This window comes from Oculina patagonica, chromosome 1 (assembly GCF_052425735.1).
Source record: "Oculina patagonica isolate OP01 chromosome 1, crgOcupat, whole genome shotgun sequence".
In the NCBI taxonomy this organism is placed as follows: domain Eukaryota; kingdom Metazoa; phylum Cnidaria; class Anthozoa; order Scleractinia; family Oculinidae; genus Oculina; species Oculina patagonica.
The window spans coordinates 21,466,763-21,492,715 of NC_135758.1; the positions used below are offsets into that span (position 1 = coordinate 21,466,763).

A 25,953-nucleotide genomic window follows, 5' to 3' on the forward strand; every position below is an offset into this window, starting at 1 on the left:
TAAGAGGTTTTATTCTTGAAAACAGTTGGACCGAACAGTTTTTAAAAGTTAATCCCGCTTAATTGTTTGCAACTTTTGACTTTAACACCATAGAGCCATTGTTTGTAATAAAGCTATGGTTGTGTAATTTAGATCCAAAGAAATAATTTCCTCGCTAACATTAAGTTTTATAGTAAGTATTTGGCAAAACGTTGTAAGATAGACTGAACTCAGCCGTGACAAATGTCATCTAGTTGAACTGAGAATATGCAGATATTGAGCAGTGGTACGTTTCATTTTAACGTCTTCCAAAGGTTTTAGAAAACAAAAATCAAAAATCCACATTTCGGTGGATTACGGACTTTCACCTTCTTTGTAATTGGCCGAAAGTGCTTTCCATCGACACTATATGTCAGTGTGTACTTGGTTACCCACTGAGGGTAATCACTTCTTCCTTGCGTTGCAACAGCTGTCACTTTAGTGCGCTGACTGCCCAGATACACCTGGAGCCATTGGTTTACATCATTTTTGCCAGCTGACCAAGATCCCGCTTTCTTTGAAGTTATAGCTCTAAAGTCCAGCCTTGCCTGGATAGCTGCATGATTGAGATTCAATTCCGATGAAGCACTGATTTGTGCGTCAGTTAATGCGCCATTTTTCATGCCCAGAGCTTCTTGACATTCTAAATGAAATGTTAATAATATCACTAATAATAATGATAATAACAATAATAAGGATGATGATGATGATGATTATAGCGTTTATTTATACACGATAAATGTGTTGCAGCATAGCTGATGTAGTCGTGTTACAAATGACTATTAGTATTGGGAGCTAACTAAGCCCTACAATTAAAATGTTTGTACAAATCAGGGGGAATAAAGTCGGCACCTTTCTTTGACGGCATAGCCGTGCCTGGAGACGGTGCAAGTCGGTGTCAATCAGGCCGTTGCTAATAAAGACGTCACCCAAAGTTTTGTTTTTGTCAGAAATATTTCAATATCATTGACTGCATTCGTGTGAAATGCGAACAGTGACGGTTTTGCGTTTGATGTTTCACGTCATTGAGATTTTTTGGCATTTTCAGCCAGCTTTCTTACCTGATGTTTCACGTCACTGAAAAAGTTTTGGTGGCGTGGAATAACAAGTGAAAATTTTGTCACCAAAAAATGGAAAATCATTCCAGAATCATTGGAGTTATATTTAATTAGTATAATTCGCAAGCCTTACTTTTGCCAGACTGGTCACCGTTACCACGGGAGAAAAAATTGGAATTGATATTGGGTTTTGTGCAGGGTCTAGACCAAAACATGCGAACTAAAAAATGAACTTTTTCAAGCTATTCATTCCGCCTTTAGCAAATATTCGATAGATACTGCGCACACTCTGTTGCCCGGCACCGCTATGCCGCATTTTTGAGTCGTATAACGAAGGAAGTCCCCCCGGTACAGATTAAAGACTACACAACTAAACATTACAAACAGGAAGAGAAACCATAAGACCTTTTGTGATTAGATTGATGCCTAGGCCTCAATTTGCTGTTTTCTGATTCGATACCAAACCATGCCCTTTATGACGTACAACGGTGCATACTTCACACAAAGGGAACTGTTCACTAGCTGGTCAACTTCTGAGCAACATACTATTCTGAGTGATTTTATACACTATAAGCATTCATGTTTTAAAGCCTTCTTGCATTTGCTTACCATAAAACCCAAGAATATAAATTACACTTAACTTCTTATCTCCAAGAATGTAAAAGAATTTATCATGGACTTAACATTAAGACAAGGATTTTGATAAGTATTCTTTAAAGATAAACATTCTACCTTCCTGACAACCATAGAGCTCCACCCTCATGGATATGTGACCATCCCAGGCCTCTGGTCGAAAACGGATGTAACGTGCTTTGATTGGTGGGTTTAAGTCATGATGAACAACAGTGTCCCGGTCCATGTTTCCAGTAAAATCCTAAGTGAGGTAGCAAATCTTGGTTAATCCGTGTATCACAGCTCCTGCAAAACTGAACTTACCGTATTTATTCGATTAACCGCCCAACCTCGAATAAGCGTCCACCCTGTAGATACGTTAAGTTAATAAGCGCCCAGCCTCGAATATGCGCCCACCCCCACTTCCCTGAAAAAAGGGACCAAGAGGAATTTTGATTATTGTTAAAGTTCAGATTGAAATTGACTAAGTACTGCTAAGAGACTACTCCGAAGACCGAGTTTTTTTTAGTTTAGTAATTTAAATTTAGTAAGCGCCCAGGGCGCTTAATCCAATAAATACGGTAATTTTATAAGTAGAGAAAACAACATTATAAATTAGATTGTTTACTACCGCAAAGTTCAATAAGATATTTGCTGAATTACAGCATAGACAATAATCCAAACTAAAGGAGACTAACCAGTTGGCTTTTTATGCGGCGTAGACCGGGAGTTGAAGAAAAATCTAGCTTGTGGTACGATGAGGGATTTTAACACGGAATTTTAATTTCAAATTACAAGACCAGCACCAGAAACTACTACGTTACACTGTGCTGAATCTAATGTAAGCGGCTTCATTCAAAACCTGGCCCAAACTTTCTTTGGCTGTTTACTACACCTTTGGCTGTTTACTACACCTTGTTTGCGGTTTGTCCTTGTTCCCTGTAGTACTGGAAGTTTAGTCCATCGTTACTGTGCTGCAGTTTGTAACTTGTTACCCACTGGTCGTGGTTATTTCTTCCTTGCGTTGATACACCTGTCACTTTAGTGTACTGACTACCAAGATCAACCTGGAGCCATTCGTTGGGATTATTATTTCCAGCTAACCAACCTCCTTGTTTTGCTCCAGCTGCTTGAAAGTAAAGTCTTCCCTGGATGGCAGCATGATTGGCATCCCACTGCGAAGAGGCGCTAATTTGTCCGTCAAGTATTCCACCGTTTTCCATGCCAAGAGCTTCTTGACATTCTAATGTATTAAGGGAATTGATGCAAATTAAAAGGTTGATACAAATTTTAAAAAAATCGCGATTCCTATACTATTATTGCCACAGAACTATCAGAGAATGGAACGCCTAACCTAACGATGTTTTAAGTGTAAAAAAATCTCAATTATTCAAGAAAGCACTTAGATTAGAATAATGACATTTATAATCCACTTTTAAAATACATAAAATCTATTTCTTAACTTTTTATTTGCTTACATAAAAATAAAATCACACATTTCGAAGCTTTTCGCGTTGGACTAAATGCAAAACCTTTCACCTTTCTGACAACCATACAGCTCCACTCTCATTGAAATGTGTCCATGCCAAGTTTTTGGCCGAAAACGAATGTAACGTGCTCTGATTGGTGGGTTTAATTCACGATAAACAGTAGTGTCCTGGTCTGTGTTTCCAGCAAAATCCTATATCAATAAGGAGGCACATTATTACGGATCTGTCATTTTAAGGGCCATTCTTATAGATGAGATGATCGCAACTAGAACTAGGTTTGGAGAAATAAAGGTTCCTGGGTTGCTAGATAAGTGAAATGTACCTCTGTCGTCGTTTGGGAATTGCAATGAGGCATTGTTGTTGTTGTTTCTGTTGTTTAAGTTATCGTTGTTGTTGCAGATGATGAAATAATTGAAGCCTTGCGTAGATTTTTAGACCTAAGTTAAGGTGTAATAGATGTATATTTTACCTTATCTGCAGTTTTGCCTGGTTCCCTGTAGTACTGGAAGTTCAATCCATCCTTGCTGTACTGCAGTTTGTACGTGGTTACCCACTGGGTGGTATCACTTCTTCCTTGAGTCGCTACACGTGTCACTTTAGTGTAGTGACTACCAAGATCAACCTGCAGCCACTGGCTGGAATCATTTTTGGCAGCTGACCATGACCCCGCTTTGACTTCAGTTGCTTTAAAGTTGAGTCTGCCCTGAGTGGCGGCATGATTGGCATCCAGTTGCGATGAAGCACTAATTTGTCTCTCAACGATTGCACCGTTTTCGATGCCGAGAGCTTGTTGGCATTCTAAATGAATGGAATTGATTGCAAACACTTTCTTTTCAAACACATTTTTCTTACAGAGCGTTGTATTTGTAAAACAAAAAAAAATGTCTTGTGCTTTGGTATCGATATTTTAAGATTGAGAAACGCACATATAACATACAAAACGTGCGACATTTCTAGTCTCACCTTCAGCTTGTTTCCAAGGAATTTGTTTACAAGGTTCTTTGGAAAAGGAGACGTCATCAAAGGCAAGAAATTGTCCACCAAATAATTCATTCATACCCACGAAATCAACCTGTGTCGTGTTACAGGAAATATTGTTATAAAAGTTTGAGTGTTAGCTTAAGTTTACTACATTTTAGGCACATAGATTTCTTCTTCGATGGATACCAACAATTGAGTAAAAAGGAACTACTAGTGCAAGCATTGGAAGATTAAAGCTACTTTTGGAAGATTAAATGACAAAAAGTATACAAACAGGTATTTCCGGTATTTCGTAAGATACCATTATCACCATATAAATTTAAACACACTCAGACAATGCAAACTCCATTGTACCTGGAGAAGGCTGGTTTGGCCAGCCGAAATAAAGTACAAAACTAATTCTATCATTCTTCGTTGTATCGGTCTCTGCTTTTCAATATAAGTTTTCTGTATGTCAACCCGATTAGATCACCATTGATTCAACGTATACCGGTAGGTGATCGTAGACGGTTGCTTGCTTAAACTTTTAATACAAACAGAGCACATTTTCGCCCAACCTCCATGATTTATTTAGCAAGAGATTAGTAAATACCTGCACTTGTGTGTAATTGCTTGGTAATGATAGCTGTGTATACTGCGCCTTATTTGTTGCTTCGTCCACAAAGAAAAGCAGCATAGTTTGCCTTAAAATCGATTGCCTTAGTAGCACCATTAACGATGCTGTATGCCAGTCATGGCCATGGTCACTGCCAATAAAATACCAGAAACGTAAACACTTCCACTCGTAGGCATTGGTGTTGATGACAGGAGATGAGAGGGAAGAAGGCACATTAGAGGCTCTCACAGGAAGAGAAGCAACGGATCTACCTGCATGATAAAAGAATAGAACAGTCTGCTTATAAAGCAAACAATTTTCAACTAACCAAGCATAGTACTAAGCATTTCTATAAACTTTGAATACGAATAAATCTACGTGTCTGCCAAAGACAACCGACTGCCTGACTGACTGACTGACTGACTGACTGACTGACTGACTGACTGACTGACTGACTGACTAACAGAACTTTTTGGATAGCTGCATCTATTGATTGTTTATATCATTATTTCAGTCTGTTTAATCATTTTTTTACAGGCGATGTAAAATTTGTTCCTGGTGTGAAAATTTCAAACCAATCATTTGTCTCATATCCATTGTAATTATATGCGTCAAAAAAAAACCCTGTTTCATCATTGCTTATAACAGCACATAATGGCAACAGATTACAATACATGCGAGGCGTAGGCACTAAACGTTTTGTCCCCTGAAGAAGGCAGCAACGCCAAAATGTCGGGAAAAGTATAATGACTACGACAGTGTAGTATTAACCAATAGGCTTTTGTACATTATGCCAGCATTTTTTCGAGCATTTTAGTGAGGCAAATGCATTGAGCATTATTCGAGCCTTTTAGTGGCAGAGAAAATAAAAAATAAATTATTTTTTAGAGAAAATGAACACTAAAACTCCAAATTCAACTGCAAATAACTTTCTAGAGATAGTCAACTACTTTCTGCACTTAGCCTCGTAGATAATTTCGAGGATTATGTTTTCTTTGGCTGTATGAACGTGTATACGTTGTTGTTGTTGTTGTTACTTGCAACTCTTGTACGTTTTTGTAAGGAGTTAACACCATGTTAAAAACTTTGAAATTAATTTAAAATTATGGTTTGTATAATGAGCATTATCCGAGTATTTTAGTGACTTTTTGGGGGAAGACCGAGCATTTTAGTGGGAAAAATGGAGCATTAAGGTGCAGCATTTTAGTGGGGAAACAAAAGCATAATGTACAAAAGCCTATTAACCAAGTTTATCAGTCATACAAAATGGCAATAGCCTGTCTTACCGGACGTTTCAAATCCGACAACCGGTGTCTTCAGAACCCATTTTTCACGACCATTCCAATCACACATACTCTCCTCAAAATCGCAGTCTGGACTTCCTTGAGAATAAAAACAAAAATCGTTACTTCTGCCGTCTGGAGCTGACAAATACCTCAGTCCAAATTTGCCCTTAGGGGATATTGCCTAAGGAGTAAAGGCCATAACCAGAATTGACTTTAAGCTTTCTTTTCCTTTTTTGAGACGAATAAAGCATAAAAAGAAACTGCCCATAGGGAAACGCTGCGAGTAATATTATCGAAAAATCATCGGAATTGAAGCCAACAGTAAAAGAGATACAGAAGTAGTCATTTACTAATATTATTTTGGGAAATTGCACTGACTTAAAAGGAACTATTTTCACAGTATAAATAGATATCCGTAGAAAAGGAGTTTTTCGGTAAACAAGCTTATTATATATATGGTTGTAAAAATGTCTGATTAAGAAGGCAATATGCAAAACTGTCACCTTAAATATTGCGTTCGTAGAATTCATTGACAGAACGTCATAAACAGAAATTTTGCGTGGTTTGTGTTTTGACAACTTACCCTGTTTGATAATTTTCTCACAGATTCCATCGGTCACCGTTAAGTCATCCAGTGCAATATCACCTGTACTACCAAAACCAGCTGTTCCTTCTATTACAAACTAAACGAAATAAAGAGAATTGTCATTATTATTTTAACTATATATTCTTGACAACTAATGTTACATACATCAAAACGTCGACTGACATTACTATTAATATTCTTAAAGAAATTATATAATATTTAGTTTTAATGCAAGTTTTTCTTTTTTAAAGTAAGTTTGCAGTGGCAAATAAAGTAACTGAAACAACTTACTTTATATAAACTCGGACTACTCAGAGTCGTCTGTCCAAATCTCCAGCGGTTTCCTTGATCTCCTGAGAGCCTCCAGACAAGAGTCTCTGATTGGTTAGTTTTCAGATAAATGCTGAGGTTGCCGATATCTGACCCGTGCATGTGATACCAAAACTGAACACAAACTGTTTCATTGGGTCCTATCTTGTCGCTTAACAGCCTCGCCTCGTCTCCAGGATTTCTCTGAGAAGCTTCAATGAAGATATACGATCCTGCAAAATAGGAACACCGTTACAGTGTACGTACCGGATATAGAAAAAGCAGTAGTGTTGCAGCTCTCGTCACTTTGTAGTACTAGTGGTCCTCTAGTGTAGCAGTCACTATTGCTTTTCGGGTAGCAAGGGTAGCAGGGCATTCATGGGAGACCTTACGGGAGTACTATTCCACCCGAGAAAAGCGTGTGGGATTTTGCGTTTTTTACCAATTTCGGCTCTCAGTTGAATAGTCGAACTTCTTCTTATAGACTCCTCTATAATACTGACACTTTCTAGTTACAAGCAGTTCTCTTGGTTTGAAAGAGACCATATTTCATATACACTCTACCTTCAGTTTGAAATACGGACACCTCTTATAATACAGGCGCTGTCCCTTTCGTATTCGTATTAAATAGGCCTTATTCAATGACTAGACTTAAATCAATTTTCAACAAAGCCATGTTAATTGTCAACGTTAAGTTGATAAAGACAAACGCCAAAAGCGGGCGTTTGTCACTTTAGAGCTTAAATTCTTCGTTGGAGCATTTTGCCGTGACAAACTGTTTTTGCTAGGGCGGTTGTCTTTAACAAGTGATATAGTGGAACGCCATGGGAGGCGCCGTGGCCTAACGGTTAGCGCGCCAGACTCCGGAGCGGACGTTGCGGGTTCGAGCCCTGGCTGTGGTCACTGTGTTGTGTCTTTGTTTAAGACCCTTAACTCACATAATGTCTCACTCCACCAAGGTGTATAAATGGGTACCGGCAAAAAAATGCTGGGGGTACCCTGCGATGGACTAGCATCCCATCCAGGGGGAGTATAAGTATTCCTAGCTGCTTTATGCCAACGAAACCGGGATAAGTTCCGGCATTATGCACCTCTTGGCCCAAAGCTGCCCTTATTTATTTTTTATTGGAACGCCGAATTTGTTATTGATACTTCGTCTCCAATTAAAACACTCGAGTTTTAATTCGTTGTTGGCGTATCTTACCATCTTTATTGAATGAGGTGTGATCGTAACTCGGTCCAGTATTTTCTGTTGGTGTCTGGCCTGAGCCCATGGTCCAGTGGAACGTGGCATTCCGATCAGACTTCAATCCACATTGTTCATCTTGAAAAGTGCAATGACCTGTTTGAATAAATCGAGAAGCAACGAAAACGTATGAATACAAAGAAAAATAAGCCTAGCAATGCAACACTATCTTATGGGCCATATGTTAAAAAAAGTGCCTACAGGTGAGAAATCGTACACGTTCCATTAAGATATGGAATAAACTTAACTTTACAGACTAACTGAACGGACTAGTTGAATTTAACAACACCTACGCAAGATTTCAAAGGAATCAAAGGATAAATTTAGTTAACTTGAGGTAAATTAACGCGAGTATCGCTTCCACGCTTTTTGTATGTTATAAGGAGTTTTCGCGTCGTACTCTCATCCCGATGAGGACATTTGTAAAAGTATCGTTTTTACAGACTACGGGTCATTATGACAAAACTGTTTTCGAGCTTCTCCAAATCATGCTAATACTGGCAGTGCCCTTTAGAAAACATTTTGGCAAATTGTTAACTAAGTTTCGTTTAAATCCATAGGCGTACGAGGCGGGGGGGGGGGGGGGGAGCGAGAGGGGCTGCAGCCCCCAAAATTTACCCAAAATTTTTCGGGAAAAATGCTTAGAATTCGGGCAACAAGCCTAAAGAAAAAATACAAAATAAGCTAAAAAGTCTAGTCAACATTACGTTTAAAACGAATTACATCAACAGGAAAACTATTTGATACATACCTAGCTTTGCTGTTCTAGTAGCCAATTTCTCATTCATCTGCTTTCGTTTCCATTCGCAAATGGCTATAATCATGTTCGATTTTTCTCGCTAATTCTGTGCTACTCCTCAGTTTTAATCAGTTGCAATCAGCTTTTCCACAACTTGAGCGTTTGCGCACGGTGGATTAAGTGCAAGATCTTGAAGCTGTTATAAATGTGATGAAGCTAATGCTTTCGACTCAAATGTTGAGTTCTCAGGGCTAGCTTGAAACTTTCAGCGAAATGTTTTGAAACCCATTCATCCTTGCATGTTTTACACGCTTTTGTATTACTTTCAAATGGGGGAAAAACAATGTAAATTGGCACACCAAAATAAATATAATTTTCTCTGAAGTAGAGTGAATAAATTAAGGATATCCGAAAAAGGATTCACTGCATTGACACCTTCGGATAACGCCACGAAATTAATTTGAGAACTTAATTGTCATATTCTATAAGATTTGAACTTTGGTCGGACACCGTACCTCACCGATTTCGCTGAAATTTGGCATGCAGTCTTGTTTTAGGGTCCTAACTACCAAATGGATATTAAAAAGTTTCAATTCTTTTTATTTTGGAAAATATCGAGAAGGCCGATTTGAAGCGTCCGTGACGGCTCGCCAACATGGCGGATCGAAGGTGTTCTTGTTAGTTCGACACTGAACCTGCCGTCACAGTTTCTCGATCATACTTGGCATAGTTATAAAGAACTATCTTTCTTCTTTCTATATATCAAAATAGATTTGGCAAATGTTGAGTTTGGATGATCAACGGCCAAGAAGTTCGAAGGTATGTTAACGATGTTTTGAACAGTCTCAAATTTACTACAAAATGAAAGGCTAATAACTCCACTGTTATCTCGATTTAGAAGTAGCCATTTACCATGAACAAAGCTTGTTCATTGGTAATTGATTCCATTAATAAAAAAATTGGGGAAATGTAACCGTTAAGAATAAAAAAATTATGGAACCTCTAGTAAATTGGCCATTTCAGCGCCATTTCAGCGGATCAGCTCATTTAACAGCAAATAATCGGGAGAAACATGAAAGGGTTACAGTCGTTTATAATAAGCAGTTTCCATGTATTCTTTCTTATCTGAAACAAATCATGATCTTTGCCAAAGATATGGCGATTTTTGAGCGTACGATCGTTTCTCCAAATTTTTATGTCGGCAACTTTATTTTATTTTTGTGAGATTATACGCTGTTGTTATTCAATATTCGTTTCACAAGAACTTCTGTTGCTCGCATTTCCCAAATCACTTTTAAGAAATTGCCCATTCCGTAACAGGTCATTCTTACTTTTTCTTTAAAAATTACTAGGAAAGCATGAATTCATAGAACGGTTTTATACTAGTAAAAATACCTGTCAGACAAAAATTCAACTTTTGTGTTATCTGGCTGTTTTCACAAATATGCAAATTTAGGAATTCTTAAAGTGCCTATCTTTAACTATTTCACGCTTAAAGATTCCTCTAAATCTTTTCGCCTACCTTTAGGACAAACGAAGTTTTTGTCTCCAAGCAGAATGCTCGTTCAGATAAAGTCGGAGGAAGTGAGTATTCTGAATGGTTTAGCTTGAGTTTTTAGATTGCATTTAAAAAATATCGGGAGAAATGAGTTATCGTTTTTATTTTGGTCTTATCTTAAAAGATACGTATTTGCCAAAGATATGCGATTTTTACTCGATCGTTTCTCAAATTTTTATCGGCAACTTATTTTTTGTCAGATTTACCTTTTTATTAGTTTCGTTTCACAAGAACTTCTGTTGCTCGCTTTCCCAAATCACTTTTGAAATTGCCCATTCCGTAACAGGTCTTCTTACTTTTTCTTTAAAAATTACTAGGAAAGCAAGAATGCCATAGAACGGTTTTATACTAGTGAAAATACCTGTCAGACATAACTTCAACTTTTGTGTTATCTGGCTGTTTTCACAAATATGCAAATTTAGGAATTCTTAAAGTGCCTATCTTTAACTATTTCACGCTTAAAGATTCCTCTAAATCTTTTCGCCTACCTTTTGGCCAAACGAAGTTTTGTGTCTCCAGGCAGAATGCTCGTTGTCAGCAATGAAAGTCGAAGAGATACAGAAGCTCGAGTAAATGAGTGTCTATGAGTGTCTCGAGTAAATGAGTGTCTATTAAACATTACATTACAATTCTAACTGCTGTGAAATGAAAATCGTTTGAGCTTGACGTGTATTTATAGATTGCGCTCGAGCTCCGTTAATTAAGTTTATTCATTTGGCGATCAGATAAAATCAATGAATGATCAGAGTTATTAAAGTCCATTTCTAAGCACGAGAGACACGGAAGTTTTTTCAGAAGCATTTATGCATAGAAATACCGGTTTATTTTTGAGAGGTAAATCTGCATTTATAATAGCTGGGAGTTTGGGGTGTTTTTTGGTGTTGTTTTTTTTTTTTTTTTTTGAGGGGGCTCGGGGGGGGGGGGAGGGGAGGGGGGTGTGGAAGTGGTGCCTTGGTATCCTCTTTTGTTCTTTTACACAGTGGCCTGAATTTGGAACCGTTCGGGGAATGGATTATCAATTACTCTTCGTTATGCCATGTCACCCCTTAATGTGGGAGCGCCGCGCCTCAATTCACGATAAAAAATTTATGGCCGCCCGGTCCATTTATGTAGTTCTCCGCCAGGTCTCTCAATAGGCAGGTTACGAGCCTAGTGGCCCATCAGGCCGGAGCTCATACCGGTTTCCGCAACGTGAAGCGACAACGAGTGTTTTTTACTCCACCCGGATGGGATGCTATTCCATCGCAGGGTTACCTCCCTTCCCGAAAAGCTAAAGATTGACTGGCAATCATTTTTTAACCTGGGTAAGGAAAGGGACTCTGGGAGTTGAGAGGCTTTCCAAAGAACTTAACGCATTGTCCCCCAAAAGCTCTATCCAGGACTGTTTGGTCCAGAGTCCAGCGCAGTGACAATTATTAGGCCATCACGCTCCCCAACCGTGAAAGAAAGTGCAAAAATCTGCTTGTATAAGCCCTGGGGTTGTACAGTTTGGTACAAAATGTGGGCTTTTAAATGTGTTAATTAAGTTTATTCATTTGGCGATCAGATAAAAATCAATAAATGATCAGAGTTATTAAAGTCCATTTCTAAGCACGAGAGACACGGAAGTTTGTTTCAGAAGCATTTATGCATAGAAATACCGGTTTATTATTGACTGACGCGGTTAAAAAATACTCGGCTTCTAGCGGTAAATCTGCATTTATAATAGCTGGGAGTTTTTTTTTTTTTTTTTGGTGTTGTTGTAGGAAGGCGGGGGGAGGGGGTGGAAGTGGTGCCTCCGAATCCTCTTTAGATCTCTGACACAGTGGTCTGAATGTTGAACAAAAGAGCTCATCTGTTAATAAGCATAATGCGAGCTGATTTTGAAATGAACATGACTTTACGTTTGTGTCATCAGTAATTATCGTGTTCGAAGAAGGCGTGGCTTACTCGCGGCAAGAACAACATGACAGTGAAGCTAACACGTTTTCCTCATTGATTTGAAATGAATTTCGAATCAATTCTTTTTTGGGGAAAGTTAAAAGATACAAATGTTTTTCGTCCAGATTTTTACAAAAAAAAGCAGGTGAGAACTTGGCTGTTTTTGTTATCTCGGACTTTTTTTTTATTAAAGTCGAACCTCTCGAGCTCCATAAGGACACCTCTCGTGATGCGTCATGACTTACATCACGTATGTCCTTATCGCCGACCTAGCTAGGTGAAGAAAGGGACTACCGTAATTACTCGAATAAGCGCCGCGGCGCTTATTAAATTTTTCACGCCTCCAGTGCGGCGCTTATTCGAGGCCGGCGCTTATTAAAAAGTTTGACGCCACAAAGAATCTAATCCTTTACATTTATTAAAATAGGGTCCCCTGATTGCCAAAAGTCGTCTCTTGCTGAAGATTGTACTGAAGAATGTTCAATAGAAAAACTGAGCGGTAAAACAAGCACTTTGAACTGCAGAACGTCGCTTTTGATGGAAAGAAATGTCCAAGTTTGTTTAAGAGTTGCTTTGTAGTTCTGTTTCTAGTTAAACATGCAGATTTCCTTGAATAAGCGCCGCATCGGGACTGCGGCGCCGGGGGCGGCGCTTATTCGGGGGCAGCGCTTATTCGAGTAGATACGGTATGATAGTACAGAGGCTTTCCGAAGAACTCAACGCAATATCCCCCCAAAGCTCGAACCGGGATTTAAAAATCTCAAAAAAGTGTTAATATGAATTGTAAATCTACTCATAGCGGTCTGGCCTTACTAAAACCTGGAGAGAGAAAAAGACAGTGGGCAGATAAATGAAAGCTGTTCGAGAGTACGCTGTTGAGCAGATTCTGTGAAATTCCCCTTTTTATCCTTTTCTCTCATAAGCCCTCCCAATTCAAGGCCCATATATTTCTTCCAAGTCAACTGTCAAAGTTTAAGGCCACTTTTTTCCTACCAGGTTACCGTCTTGAGAGTTTTAAATTTTATTAAATCTTGGTGACACTGTCCCTTTAATTCATTAATGTAATTCAAATCAGTTTATAAAAACGTTTTTCAGAAAACAAGAAGTTTTTTTTTTATTTCGCTTTAAGCCACCGCACCCCAACCACGGATATAAGACCTACCACATTTAAAAGCCCACATTTCGTACCAAACTGTACAACCCCAGGGCTTATACAAGCAGATTTTTGCACTTTCTTACACGGTTGGGGAGCGTGATGGCCTAATAATTGTCACTGCGCTGGACTCTGGACCAAACAGTCCTGGATAGAGCTTTTGGGGGACAATGCGTTAAGTTCTTTGGAAAGCCTCTCAACTCCCAGAGTCCCTTTCCTTACCCAGGTTAAAAAATGATTACCAGTCAATCTTTAGCTTTTCGGGAAGGGAGGTAACCCTGCGATGGAATAGCATCCCATCCGGGTGGAATAAAAAATACTCGTTGTCGCTTCACGTTGCGGAAACCGGTATGAGCTCCGGCTGGATGGGCCACTAGGCTCGTAACCTGCCTATTGAGAGACCTGGCGGAGAACTACATAAATGGACCGGGCGGCCATAAATTTTTTTATCGTAAATTGAGGCACGGCGCTCCCACATTAAGGGGTGACATGGCATAACGAAGGGTAATTGATAATCAATTCCCCGAACTGTTCCAAATTCAGGCCACTGTGTAAAAGAACAAAAGAGGATACGAAGGCACCACTTCCACACCCCCCTCCCCCCCCCCCCCGAGCCCCCTCAAAAAAAACAACACCAAAAAAAAACACCCCAAACTCCCAACTATTATAAATGCAGATTTCCCGCTCAAAAATAAACCGGTATTTCTATGCATAAATGCTTATGAAACAAACTTCCGTGTCTCTCGTGCTTAGAAATGGACTTTAATAACTCTGATCATTCATTGATTTTTATCTGATCGCCAAATGAATAAACTTAATTAACGGAGCTCGAGCGCAATCTATAAATACACGTCAAGCTCAAACGATGTTCATTTCACAGCAGTTAGAATTTTACTCGAGCTTCTGTATCTCTTCGACTTTCATTGCTGATAACGAGCATTCTGCCTGGAGACACAAAACTTCGTTTGGCCAAAAGGTAGGCGAAAAGATTTAGAGGAATTTTAAGCGTGAAATAGTTAAAGATAGGCACTTTAAGAATTCCTAAATTTGCATATTTGTGAAAACAGCCAGATAACACAAACAGTTGAAGTTATGTCTGACAGGTATTTTCACTAGTATAAAACCGTTCTATGGCATTCTTGCTTTCCTAGTAATTTTTAAAGAAAAAGTAAGAATGACCCTGTTAGGATGGGCAATTTCTTAAACAGTGATTTGGGAAATGCGAGCAACAGAAGTTCTTGTGAAACGAATATTTGAATAACAACAGTTAAATGAGCAATCTATAAATACACGTCAAGCTCAAACGATGTTCATTTCACAGCAGTTAGAATTTTACTCGAGTTTCTGTATCTCTTCGACTTTCATTGCTGATAACGAGCATTCTGCTTGGAGACACAAAACTTCGTTTGTCCTAAAGGTAGGCGAAAAGATTTAGAGGAATCTTTAAGCGTGAAATAGTTAAAGATAGGCACTTTAAATGTCTTTAAGAACTCCTAAATTTGCATATTTGTGAAAACAGCCAGATAACACAAACAGTTGAAGTTATGTCTGACAGGTATTTTCACTAGTATAAAACCGTTCTATGGCATTCTTGCTTTCCTAGTAATTTTTAAAGAAAAAGTAAGAATGACCCTGTTACGGAATGGGCAATTTCTTAACCACAGTGATTTGGGAAATGCGAGCAACAGAAGTTCTTGTGAAACGAATACTTGAATAACAACAGCGTATAATCTCGACAACAAATAAAATAAAGTTGCCGACATAAAAATTTGGAGAAACGATCGTACGCTCAAAAATCGCCATATCTTTGGCAAAGATTATGTATTTGTTTAAGATAAGCAAAGAATACCTGAAAACTGCTTATTATAAACGACTGTAACCCTTTCATGTTTCTCCCGATTATTTGCTGTTAAATGACCTGATCCGCTGAATTGGCGCTGAAATGGCCAATTTACTAGAGGTTCCATAATTTTTTATTCTTAACGGTTACATTTCCCCGATTTTTTTATTAATGGAATCAATTCACCAATGAACAAGCTTTGTTCATGGTAAATGGCTACTTCTAAATCGAGATAACAGTGGAGTTATAAGCCTTTCATTTTGTAGTAAATTTGAGACTGTTCAAAACATCGTTAACATACCTTCGAACTTCTTAGCCGTTGATCATCCAAACTCAACATTTGCCAAATCTATTTTGATATATAGAAAGAAGAAAGATAGTTCTTTATAACTATGCCAAGTATGATCGAGAAACTGTGACGGCAGGTTCAGTGTCGAACTAACAAGAACACCTTCGATCCGCCATGTTGGCGCGCCGTCACGGACGCTTCAAATCGGCCTTCTCGATATTTTCCAAAATAAAAAGAATTGAAACTTTTTAATATCCTTTTGGTAGTTAGGACCCTAAAACAAGACTGCATGCCAAATTTCAGCGAAATCGGTGAGGTACGGTGTCCGCGAACTTTTAAAAAAGCTCGAAAATTATGGAGTATTACACTTAAGCAAGCAGGCGAAGTTTGTAAACAACTATTTCAATGTATGTTTTATTTTTCATTTTACATGCCTCTTTAATCGGCTTTCAACCCATGTCATTTTTTTCGAGAAAAAAGGGCTCCATCCCCCCCCCCCCCCCCCCCCCATACCCAGGACCGAAGGTGCCCGTACGCCTTTGTTTAAATCTACTGAAACGCGAATTTATCTAGCACCGCTTACTGAGCCAATAGATAACGTTGTAAGCAAAAAAGAAATAAATAAGTTAAAAGTTAAGAAGACATCTAGTGATTCCAACTTACCTCTAAATGATTTACATCTTGCATTTTCATGAGCAGTGGAGGTACACGCTAAGTCATTGAGATGACACTTTCCAGAACCTGCAAGAAAATGCGACTGAACATAGAACATACAACAGATGAAACGCTAACTAATAACTGCACGAATCTTTTGGCTCTTATTCAAAGCTCTACAACTTGTAATTTCCATCAACGGGAGGTTAAAATATTCGGGAACAAAGTTAACTATTTCATTATTAGAAGAACTGTTTTCGGCTCTCGTTTGTTTATTTAATGTGCTATGCCCTGACTTACCACATACAGACGGTGTGTTAGTTTCGTCCCTGCAGAAAGGTGTTTGACTACATGTATTTGACCACGAAATACAAGATCCATCAAGGCACTGATGGCTAGAGGGGCATGCATGGCCTGAAAAGTAAACCTAAACAATGAGCAAACTAGATATAATGCAAACATATCAACAAATAATGAAATTAAATTGCAGCAGATTATTAGCATTTAATGACTCGCTTAACTACCACTGTAAGAAAAACAAATCACAATGTTAAAGGTAATGTCTGCATTCAAGTCTACATTAAGTTGTCCATCAGGCCCACGCTCAATCATGAAGTGACTAAAAAATGTTTGTTCTCCCCATGGATGGGATGTTAGTTCATTACAGGATAACCTCGAGCATTTTATGAAAACCAGCACTGGCACTGTGAGAATAAATCGTCTTACCCAAGAACACAACACCATAAGCCTGGACCACTCCATCCGGAGTCCAGTGTACTAACCATTAGGCCACTGTACCCTTCTGGCCAAAACAGTGTCCCTATAAAAGGGGCAAGTCGCTGTGGCGCGCGAGAATCTTCCATTAGTTAAAAAACGCCTACTTACGGCAATTTTTTTCGTCATCTCCGTTAGGGCAGTCGGGCGAGCTATCACACACAGCGGTTGCTAGGATACATCCTTCTCCCTGGCAACTAAACATGCTGGAAGGACACTCACAATTGTCTTCGTCTGATTTATCTTTACATGCAAAGTCGCCATCACACCGCAGATTCTTCTTAACGCATTCGCCATTTTTGCACGTGAACTGCTTATCACTACATCTGAAATCTAATAAACTCAGCGAATCAGTTTTTTTTATTAAAAAAACAATCGAGAAATCTGATTAAGATTTTTGTAACATTCTCTGACCAATTAATTGGCATATAGGTTGCCATTGGAACTGTGATTATTAATCAACTTTGTATCGACCATCGCAAAGCATTTTTTGGTATCCTATCAAGCAACAGTTTTATGGATTGTTCAGTCACAATAATGGTGTTTTCTATTCCCCGTTTAAGACATTGTACAGTGCGTTTGATCAAAAGATTCGTATCTCTAACGGTTCTTTGAAAAAAGGAAAACAATGGGGAAAACATTTTCTAAAAGTAAAGTCTCCAGTTTCTTAAGAGAGCTAAGAAATTATCAAAAACAAGATTATGGAGTTACAAGTCACCTGGTTTGGCATAATAAGGTCGCAAGGAACAACTCTCGGTTTTTACATTGACGTCATCGATTGCTATGTTTATGGTGTTACCAAGAAAGCCTTCTCCCTCAAAGATAATCTAGAGACGTAAGAACACGAGTAAAACGTATGTCATCGGCTAAATTATTCTCACCCATACAAGAATGTAATGCATGAAGCCTTTCGAAATAAAACATGAAAAATGTTGGCATAACAAAGAGGGCGATTACTTGAGAAGACGAATACCTTCGCCGTTTGCTATCTAATCATAAGCAAATACATTCATTTTCATTTTACAAACCCGACTTCCATCAACGCCTGACAAAGCTATTTGAGCCGCTGACCATTCTTCACCGTGGTATCCGACCAAGTGCCATACTGGTACCGACATTTGTCGTTTAGTTTCACTCAGGAAAACCTTTAAAGTTGACTTTGATTTAGTGAGCATGAGATACCGAAATCGTAAACACAACCCCACATATTGATAAGATGGTTTCCATGGTAACAGAGGACTTTCCAACCGTGCTTTGAAGGAGTTATCAATATAGGCAAAATGACCTGGAAGAAATGGATCAGTTTTCTTAGTCACATTATGTTTAAAATTAATTTTCTTCGGACAAAAGTATTAAACAACCACGAGTGTAATAGTTTACAGTAAAAAATTGAATTAAACCGTAACACGCCTGACAATGGTATTGCAAAGATCATTTATGGCGTTCTCTTTTGTTTGCTCTCATCAGTAAAAAAAAATACATTTATCCGTATTAACCTTTATTTTTGTTGTTAGGGCGCCGGTAGACTTCTAATTCGATCCTTGGTTAAAACTATCCCTCTGTCACTAGATGGATTTGCGTTTTGTTTTTTGCAACGGTCAGCCTATCACCAGTTTGCATTTGTAACAAATTTCTGTTCCCTTTAGAATATTTGCTTGTTTATATATTGAAGGGTCACAAAAATCACTGGGACACCAGTAATGCGCCCTTTGCACTAAACAGTCACATGGTACACAATTCGCTGTGCTGGATGGCAAGCATATTGTTATGAACGCACTGGGACATCCCAAAACAAAGAAAAGTCAATTTTGATTGGAGGCTGTCACATTCTTTGCCATCCAAAAGGCCTATTTCGTATCATGTGACCGTTTGATGCAAATAAACCCTTTTTCGTTAACATATAGAGTTTTCACTTTTTCTAATAATTCAACCAACCTGGATATTGAGTGAAGGTTTTCTCCAAAGAGAACTTCCACTTTTCTTTGTCATCAAGGTTGGTCCAGCCGCAATATCCAGATTCAAAATGGCATTCCTCTAGTACCGCGGCTGATAAGAGAATATACTGGTAAGAACAGGGGATTGTTTTGTTCCTGTCATTATTTTACTTGATTATTAAACCTTTCTCAACAAAGTACAGTAAACGGTGTTTTTTAAGAAGTCGAGTTACCTATTTCCATTCTTATCTCAAGAAATAAATTTCAAGTGTAAGAAGAAGCAAAGCGAACCCATACATGCTACCGTGAACTGTTCTGGAATAACTTTTTCATGCAGTCCAACCAGAAAGAGAAGAAGAAAAAAGCGTTTACCTTGAAGTCGACCATGCCCCAACACCCTCTCTTTCACAGTTTGCTCTATGTTGTTGAAAAATGAGTAAGTGGCCTGTTGAGGAATTGAAAGTTAAATTCTGGGATGACTGAACAGAATACATATTAATTATTTTCTTCAATTTTTTGTAAAAGAAAAATTAAAAACAGTTTCACTCCTATGCTAATTGGTTGACCACTGTGATCGGATCAAGATCCTTCAACATTTCCTTCCATGTAACTTTATGACCAGTTTACAATTGCTGATAATTTAGCTTCAGTGGGAAGTTTTATATATTTAACGTGATGGGTGCATTCCTCCAGCATCTCTTACTGAATACATTTTTTTTACATCTAAGCACCTCTTTTAAAGGATTGCTTAGTGGGCTTAACAGTGATGAGTAAAAACCGTGTAAGTGCCTAATTTGTATTGCAACTCACTAATTCTACTGTCAGTGTGAGAACTCTTGAAACAATTTTTGGTACATTTGCCATACCTCGCCTTCGAATAAGTTGGTTAAAATCAAGATGTTTTTCCCTAGATGAACAAGTCACAAATTCTCGTCCCTATACCTAGTTACCTAGCTATAAAGTCTTATGAGAAGTTATTAATAGATCATTGCTGGGATAGAGTTTAACTGACCTTTATTGTAAAATTTTCAGGTGGTCTGTCCGTGTTAAAAGTAGCCGTGAATGACGTGTTCACACAAGACAAGTTAACTGTGGAATTCACTGATACATTTTGTCCAAGGGTTGATATATTCAGTTCCAATGGGCAGTCCGGGCAATGTACACCCTCACAACAGTACCGGTAAAAACCTGTTTCGCAGGAAAGCAAAGGTTTTTCTTTCTCTAAATAACGACAAATACGTCTGTTGATTGTTGTTTGTCTTAAATTAATTAAAATGGAAAACCGTTTAAAAAGATTACAGTGTGGGTACCGTGTTTCTAAATTTGTTTATAGTTGCAATATTTATAAAGTCTCTAAAGCTATAGATGACTCAATAAAAGTTAAATTTCTCCGATCATTTTAATCAAATTAATTTCTATTCAAATCGTCTAAAATAGTGGAACCAACCTGAAATACGTAACTGTAAACCAACGACACCAAATAATTCTGTTTTGTCATCCTGCAGTGTTACCTCTAATCTGTGTGTACCTGTTGAAAATTCAAAGGTGATGATTTTGCAAACAGTTCTGAGTAAAGGTTATCGAGAAAAGATATTACTTGGTATACCGTTGGTATTTATGAAACAAAACTGACAATTTCCTATTTTTTTGACAAGATTTGAATTTGTATGACACTTTTATATATTTGCAATGCGTATTACATTTTGAGACTGTTTAAAATTATATAATTTATATATCATCCAAACGATTGTCAATGAACTCTTTCAATTGGAGTTATTTGATGGGAAATACTGGATTATAAAATTCTTCAAAAAGTAATAAACATTACTTGTAGCTTATGAATTCTTCTTTCCCTCGTAAAATATTTAGCGCTCAACTCACGACAGCCCATATTTTCTTATATGTACATAATTTAAGGAACACTGAACACAATTTTGAGTTTTAAAAACAAACTCACAATCTGATATGAAAAAACAACACAGGAAAGTTACCTGGATAGGTCCAAAACAGTCTTGCTCTTGTGATAGGGCGTTCATATTCTCTACTTGGTTTGCGCATGCCCACAGAAATGTGGTCGCCGCCTCCCATTTCTCTCATAAAAGCTTCCATTTGATAAAGTCGACATTTGTCAAGAAAAATTGGCTGCGAAATTTGCTCTGGATACCTTTAAAAGGAAAGACATCACCATCACCAAGTAAAGCAACCATGACAAAATAAGAAACAAAAAAAGGCGCGCATACTGCACGGCAAATTCTTTTAAAACTCTCAACCGGAAACATTCTTTTTTATTGTGCAAAAATGATGCTTATGGTGAAATAGTGATGCAAACGAATATTGACAACTTGCTTGCTTTGTTACCTGGAAATTAAGACAAAATCGGAAGAAATTTTATAAATAAAAACGAAATTTCGAAATAGCAAACGTTCAAGTGGACGAAATTATAAGGGAAAGGGAAATATATTTTGAGCCAAAAAATAGTATAACACTGTATTTTAACAAACGAAAACGTACAGAGTTATAGGCCATTTCCGAGTTACCCTTTGCCTCTGTTTCAAAACGAGTCTACGTGCGAAAATATTCAAATGAAAATGAGTTCGATTTGCATGAAAATGGACATGTAGGTGAAACTCATTCTCATTTGAATGGTTTTGCACGTAGACTCGTTTTGAAACAGAGGCAAAGGGTAACTCGAAAATGGCCTTTTCGTTTATTCAATAGAAAAGAGGTAAATGGCGTTCCACATACATCCACATATGTGTCACTCACTTGTTCCACTGCTGATGCCGGGTCCATTTTTTAACGGTAATGATAGGTTCCTTTGTTACACTCTCCTCGGCATTGTTGTCTTTCGCTTGAATAACATCGTGCTTCCATAACTCACACATATCATCACATGAGAGGTAAAATGTGTAGTTGCCACTTTCAGGAACCTAAAATACCACATGACATTCACTATTTCAATATCGAATAAATTTGCTCAAAGAAACTTGCAACTTTCAATTCAAATTTTCTTGAGCAAGTAGCTAAGTTCCGTTTGAGTTTTGGTTTACCCGTATAAAGTCAAACAATGCCACTATGTCACATAAGAAGAAAATAATCACCATATGGCAAACTGATTATTAAAGGGAACCTCTGTTCTTGAGGCAAGTTTACGTTGAGTTGTTTGAATTAATGCCTAAACTACAAATTTTACAGGACAGGGGAGAAACAACATTTAATAACAACCGTAAACGGAAAAGATAATGGCTTTTAAATTTCCCGCTCGGCGCCATTTTGGAATTTATGACGTCAGTGCGTTGCCCAATTGTTTCACACAAAAGAACCTCTGCTTTCTAATAATAGCGGCAACGCAGTGACGTCATAAAATTCAAAATGGCGGCGCGCGGGAAATTTAAAAGCACAAAAATTGACAAATCAAAGACCCAGTATTTTAATGAAAAAACGAATCCGCGACTTTAAACAACCAAAACCATTTTAGACGTGGACTTATTATTTTGACCAGAACTGTTTTACAGTCGAGGTTCCCTTTAACAGACTGCGTAAGATTGACGACAGGTTTGACAGCTTAACCCTATTCAGACCGGGCTTTTTTTAACCTTATCAGACCGGGGGGGGGGGGGGGGGTCCCTATGTAACTTCCAGAATATTTAAGCAATCACCATGAAACTTATAGGATGTATTGTATGTCCGAAACTCTTTCTTTTGGTATACGTCACGTGGGATGGTGACGTCACATCACGTGACAATTACATCATGATGTCAAAACAGCCGCCATCTTGGATCCGCCATCTTGGTATTCAAAATTTTTTTCAAAATGCCAGGAACCACCCAAAATCACTGCAAAGTGCTCAAAATAAATAAAAATGTGCTTTAAACCTGTAAAAATGTAAAAAATGATTCCATTTAAATTTGATTTTTATTAACAGAAACACGCAAAATTACAAATTTGGGAAAACATGCCTGTCAAAATGCCGTTGCCATGGTGGTGTCAAGTTCCTGACACTTCATCCAACCCTACCAAATTGTTACCAGATAAATTTTAGGAAAACTCAGAAAGTTTGGCAGCGTTTGGTTAAATCTTAAAAAAGTTCTAAAAGTTCAAAGTTAGCGCGGCCCTTAAAAGACCCCCCCCCCCCCCCCGGACTGAATAGGGTTAATTTCAAATCGCCAAAGTACGTTTTAACGTAAGCTGCAACTTGGAGGGCAAGAAAGGATTTTCTAAGAACATTTTTCTTGGCCTTTCAAACAGGTGGAGGTGACTCTGTTGTAAGCAATATTTACTCGAAACAAGTAAAAATTGAACCACTGTAAAGGCGTAATAAACTTTTCACATCACTTGTAGATGTATTACTTGTAAATAGCTTGTCAATCGTTGAACGTATTTCTCTGCCACATCGAGTGGTGCATCGAAGTCTGGCAAAATGATTCGGCTTTCAGGTGGATTTTTAAACGCAGGATGTTGACGCATCGTTGCTGCTTTGTACCTGTCGTATTGTACATTATACCACCCTTCACGTAAAACTCCGTGTGCCTCTCCAGAAAATTCTGCAGCAAACAAAATGCGAAGCAACTTTCAAGTGTTTTGTTTTTACATTCGTTAAATTTAGCCTGTAAAATCTAGTCGTGATCTCTGTTTGACCAATCGAATGTATACGCGCCCTGACCGTATAAAAGCTGCCTTAGCCGATAAGAAAGGTTGTGTACAGTCCAACAGTTAAGAGGTGCCAATACGTGTAACTTACCAATTGTTCTTACGACAACGTGGCAGAGAACTAGCGTGACATTATCTCCAATCAGCGTCACTGTCACGTAACTGCCGCGCGCCGGTGGAGAACATTGTAATTTGTAGTACTGAGTTTTTCCATACTGTAGTGATCCTGTACAAGTTGGATATAAACCGGTTTGACTGGTAGAAACAGTCATGTTGATCATGCCAATGTTACGAGGACAGCAATCAATTTTATCGTTGATTTCAACAGATTCGACATACAGTTGTTTTCCAAGGGTGACTTGCCACCAAGGGTTGGTTTCCTATAAAAATAAAAATAAATGACAAGCAATCAGAGCAAGAACAAAAAAAACACACAGAAAAAACACAATCAGTTTTAATAGTTTTATGCACACAAACAACCAAGTCCTTGTCGGAGAAGAACGAAATACACGTCTGAAGGCAAGCACAGCCTCCATTATTTTTATTTATATATTATTGAAAGTGACAGTTACGTTCTGATTTCTTCTTACCTTTTTAGAACGAAAGCAAGTGGTGTAAGAACTATCAATGGCTAGGAAGGAATCAAACGGCAACAGAGCACTTGAACTGTGTGTCGCACTGCCGTGTGTCAATGAACCCACTGTATGAAAAAAGAAAACAATGAGTATTTTTTTATCTTTACGTTGTACTCTACACTGTTTTTCTGTTTTCAGTTTTAATATGCTTGGTTGTTTACTTTTTGTTGGTGTTCTCTGTTTTTACACAATCATAAAGCTAAAAGAAATCAAGTCATAAAATTAAGTGAAATATCACAGTAACGGCCAAGAGAGGATGATGATCATCCTCTCTTGTAACGGCTTAATAGTGTAGAAGAACTAAAAAAACACAGAAAGGCCAAAAAGGGCATGGATAGGCAACATTAGAAATATCCCAATAACGGCTTAATAGTGTAGAAGAACTCAGAAGAAACACAGAAAGGCCAAAAAAGGGCATGGATGGGCAACATTCGAGAACATTTTAAACGTATTGCGTTCGGGTAAACTTCAAAAACGTCGGCCCGACATTTTCAAGTTTATCTCAATTTGTATGAAAGTGTCATTTACAATGCTCGAAAATCAACCTTGTTTGTTTTGTGGCCGTGATTTTACCAATAAAAGACTTTTACCTTGCCAATTTAAAAGGTTAGCTAGAGCTCTTTATTTACGGAAATAAATAGAAATTACCTAAAATACCGTGTCGTGTTCTAGCCCCTTTAAGGAAAGAAAAACAGACGATCTCTGATTTACATTTAAGGCTTGAAATATCAACCAATCCCCATATTTTGAACCAGATGCAAACGGCCTACCTCAAAAATTTCGAAAGACCTTCATTCCCAGAGAATATACCATTGCAACTTACCAGATTGTTTCTCGCACAAAATGTTTCTCTCTAACCCACAGTTGACGTCCTTTATCCCGGATGATCCAGCGGACAGAACAGCACATGTTAGGGATTGTTGATTACGGGTAGGATACCCCGGCATCCACAAAGAATCATTCAACAGGCTGCCATCAATCCACATCCAACCGTCCCGAGACTTCAGACCAAAGTAAAAATTGTCGGGTTTTGGTGTCATTCCTTCTAGCATGTTGGAAAATGCATATCTCAAACCTTCCCGCTTTATCTTGGCCAAGGTGCCTCCTTCACGATTGCACCGTTCCAATGCTACTTGCCAACTTATGACATTATTGGTATTTACGGAGAAGCAGCCTCCATGGAAAGGGAAAAAGTTGGATTTACACGCCAAAGGTCCTGGGTAAAACAAGTAAAAAAAAAAAAAAGGATGTAATCTATATCTACATTCCCTATTTCCGTGGCCTAACCTGTATGACTAGAACCCTCAATAAATCGAACCTCCCGCTAACTGGAACCTTTTTCGATTCCCCTTCAGGTCGTTTTCTTGCTAATTTTATCCTCCCTAACTCGAACCCGCGATAATTCGAACCGATTTCGATTTTCCTAGAGGGTTTGAGTTTAGTATCGGGATTCAACCGTAAAATTAATTCAATCAAACAAGTAGGTTTTTTTACTTCCCCTTAGTCTCTTTCTAGCTGCTGTGCTAAATTAGACAGTTATTAGACAGTTATATGGGAAAAGATTTAAAAAAACTGTGGGTTGAGCATACATTGACCAAATTTTTGGGTGTATCCTTGACTTAATA

The 25,953-nt window shown here is 38.2% G+C and overlaps 1 protein-coding gene across 1 annotated transcript in view; it reads right to left on the reverse strand.

Moving 5' to 3' along the window:
* Positions 1–25,953, reverse strand: part of LOC144632919 (MAM and LDL-receptor class A domain-containing protein 2-like) — a 51,891-nt gene that overhangs the window by 10,228 nt on the left and 15,710 nt on the right. The window contains exons 14-39 of the mRNA XM_078491710.1: positions 25,152–25,544; positions 24,284–24,393; positions 23,785–24,073; positions 23,394–23,587; positions 21,809–21,972; positions 21,034–21,206; positions 20,490–20,570; positions 20,055–20,230; positions 19,415–19,487; positions 19,044–19,154; positions 18,137–18,393; positions 17,827–17,935; positions 17,220–17,441; positions 16,635–16,748; positions 16,344–16,421; positions 8,140–8,277; positions 6,918–7,168; positions 6,624–6,723; positions 6,041–6,136; positions 4,752–5,026; positions 4,142–4,250; positions 3,648–3,976; positions 3,228–3,369; positions 2,603–2,931; positions 1,809–1,950; positions 342–661 (exon numbers count right to left, since the gene is read on the reverse strand). Of these exons, the coding sequence (XP_078347836.1) occupies positions 342–661; positions 1,809–1,950; positions 2,603–2,931; positions 3,228–3,369; positions 3,648–3,976; positions 4,142–4,250; positions 4,752–5,026; positions 6,041–6,136; positions 6,624–6,723; positions 6,918–7,168; positions 8,140–8,277; positions 16,344–16,421; positions 16,635–16,748; positions 17,220–17,441; positions 17,827–17,935; positions 18,137–18,393; positions 19,044–19,154; positions 19,415–19,487; positions 20,055–20,230; positions 20,490–20,570; positions 21,034–21,206; positions 21,809–21,972; positions 23,394–23,587; positions 23,785–24,073; positions 24,284–24,393; positions 25,152–25,544 (4,775 nt within the window). The remainder of the gene's footprint in view (positions 1–341; positions 662–1,808; positions 1,951–2,602; positions 2,932–3,227; positions 3,370–3,647; positions 3,977–4,141; positions 4,251–4,751; positions 5,027–6,040; positions 6,137–6,623; positions 6,724–6,917; positions 7,169–8,139; positions 8,278–16,343; positions 16,422–16,634; positions 16,749–17,219; positions 17,442–17,826; positions 17,936–18,136; positions 18,394–19,043; positions 19,155–19,414; positions 19,488–20,054; positions 20,231–20,489; positions 20,571–21,033; positions 21,207–21,808; positions 21,973–23,393; positions 23,588–23,784; positions 24,074–24,283; positions 24,394–25,151; positions 25,545–25,953) is intronic.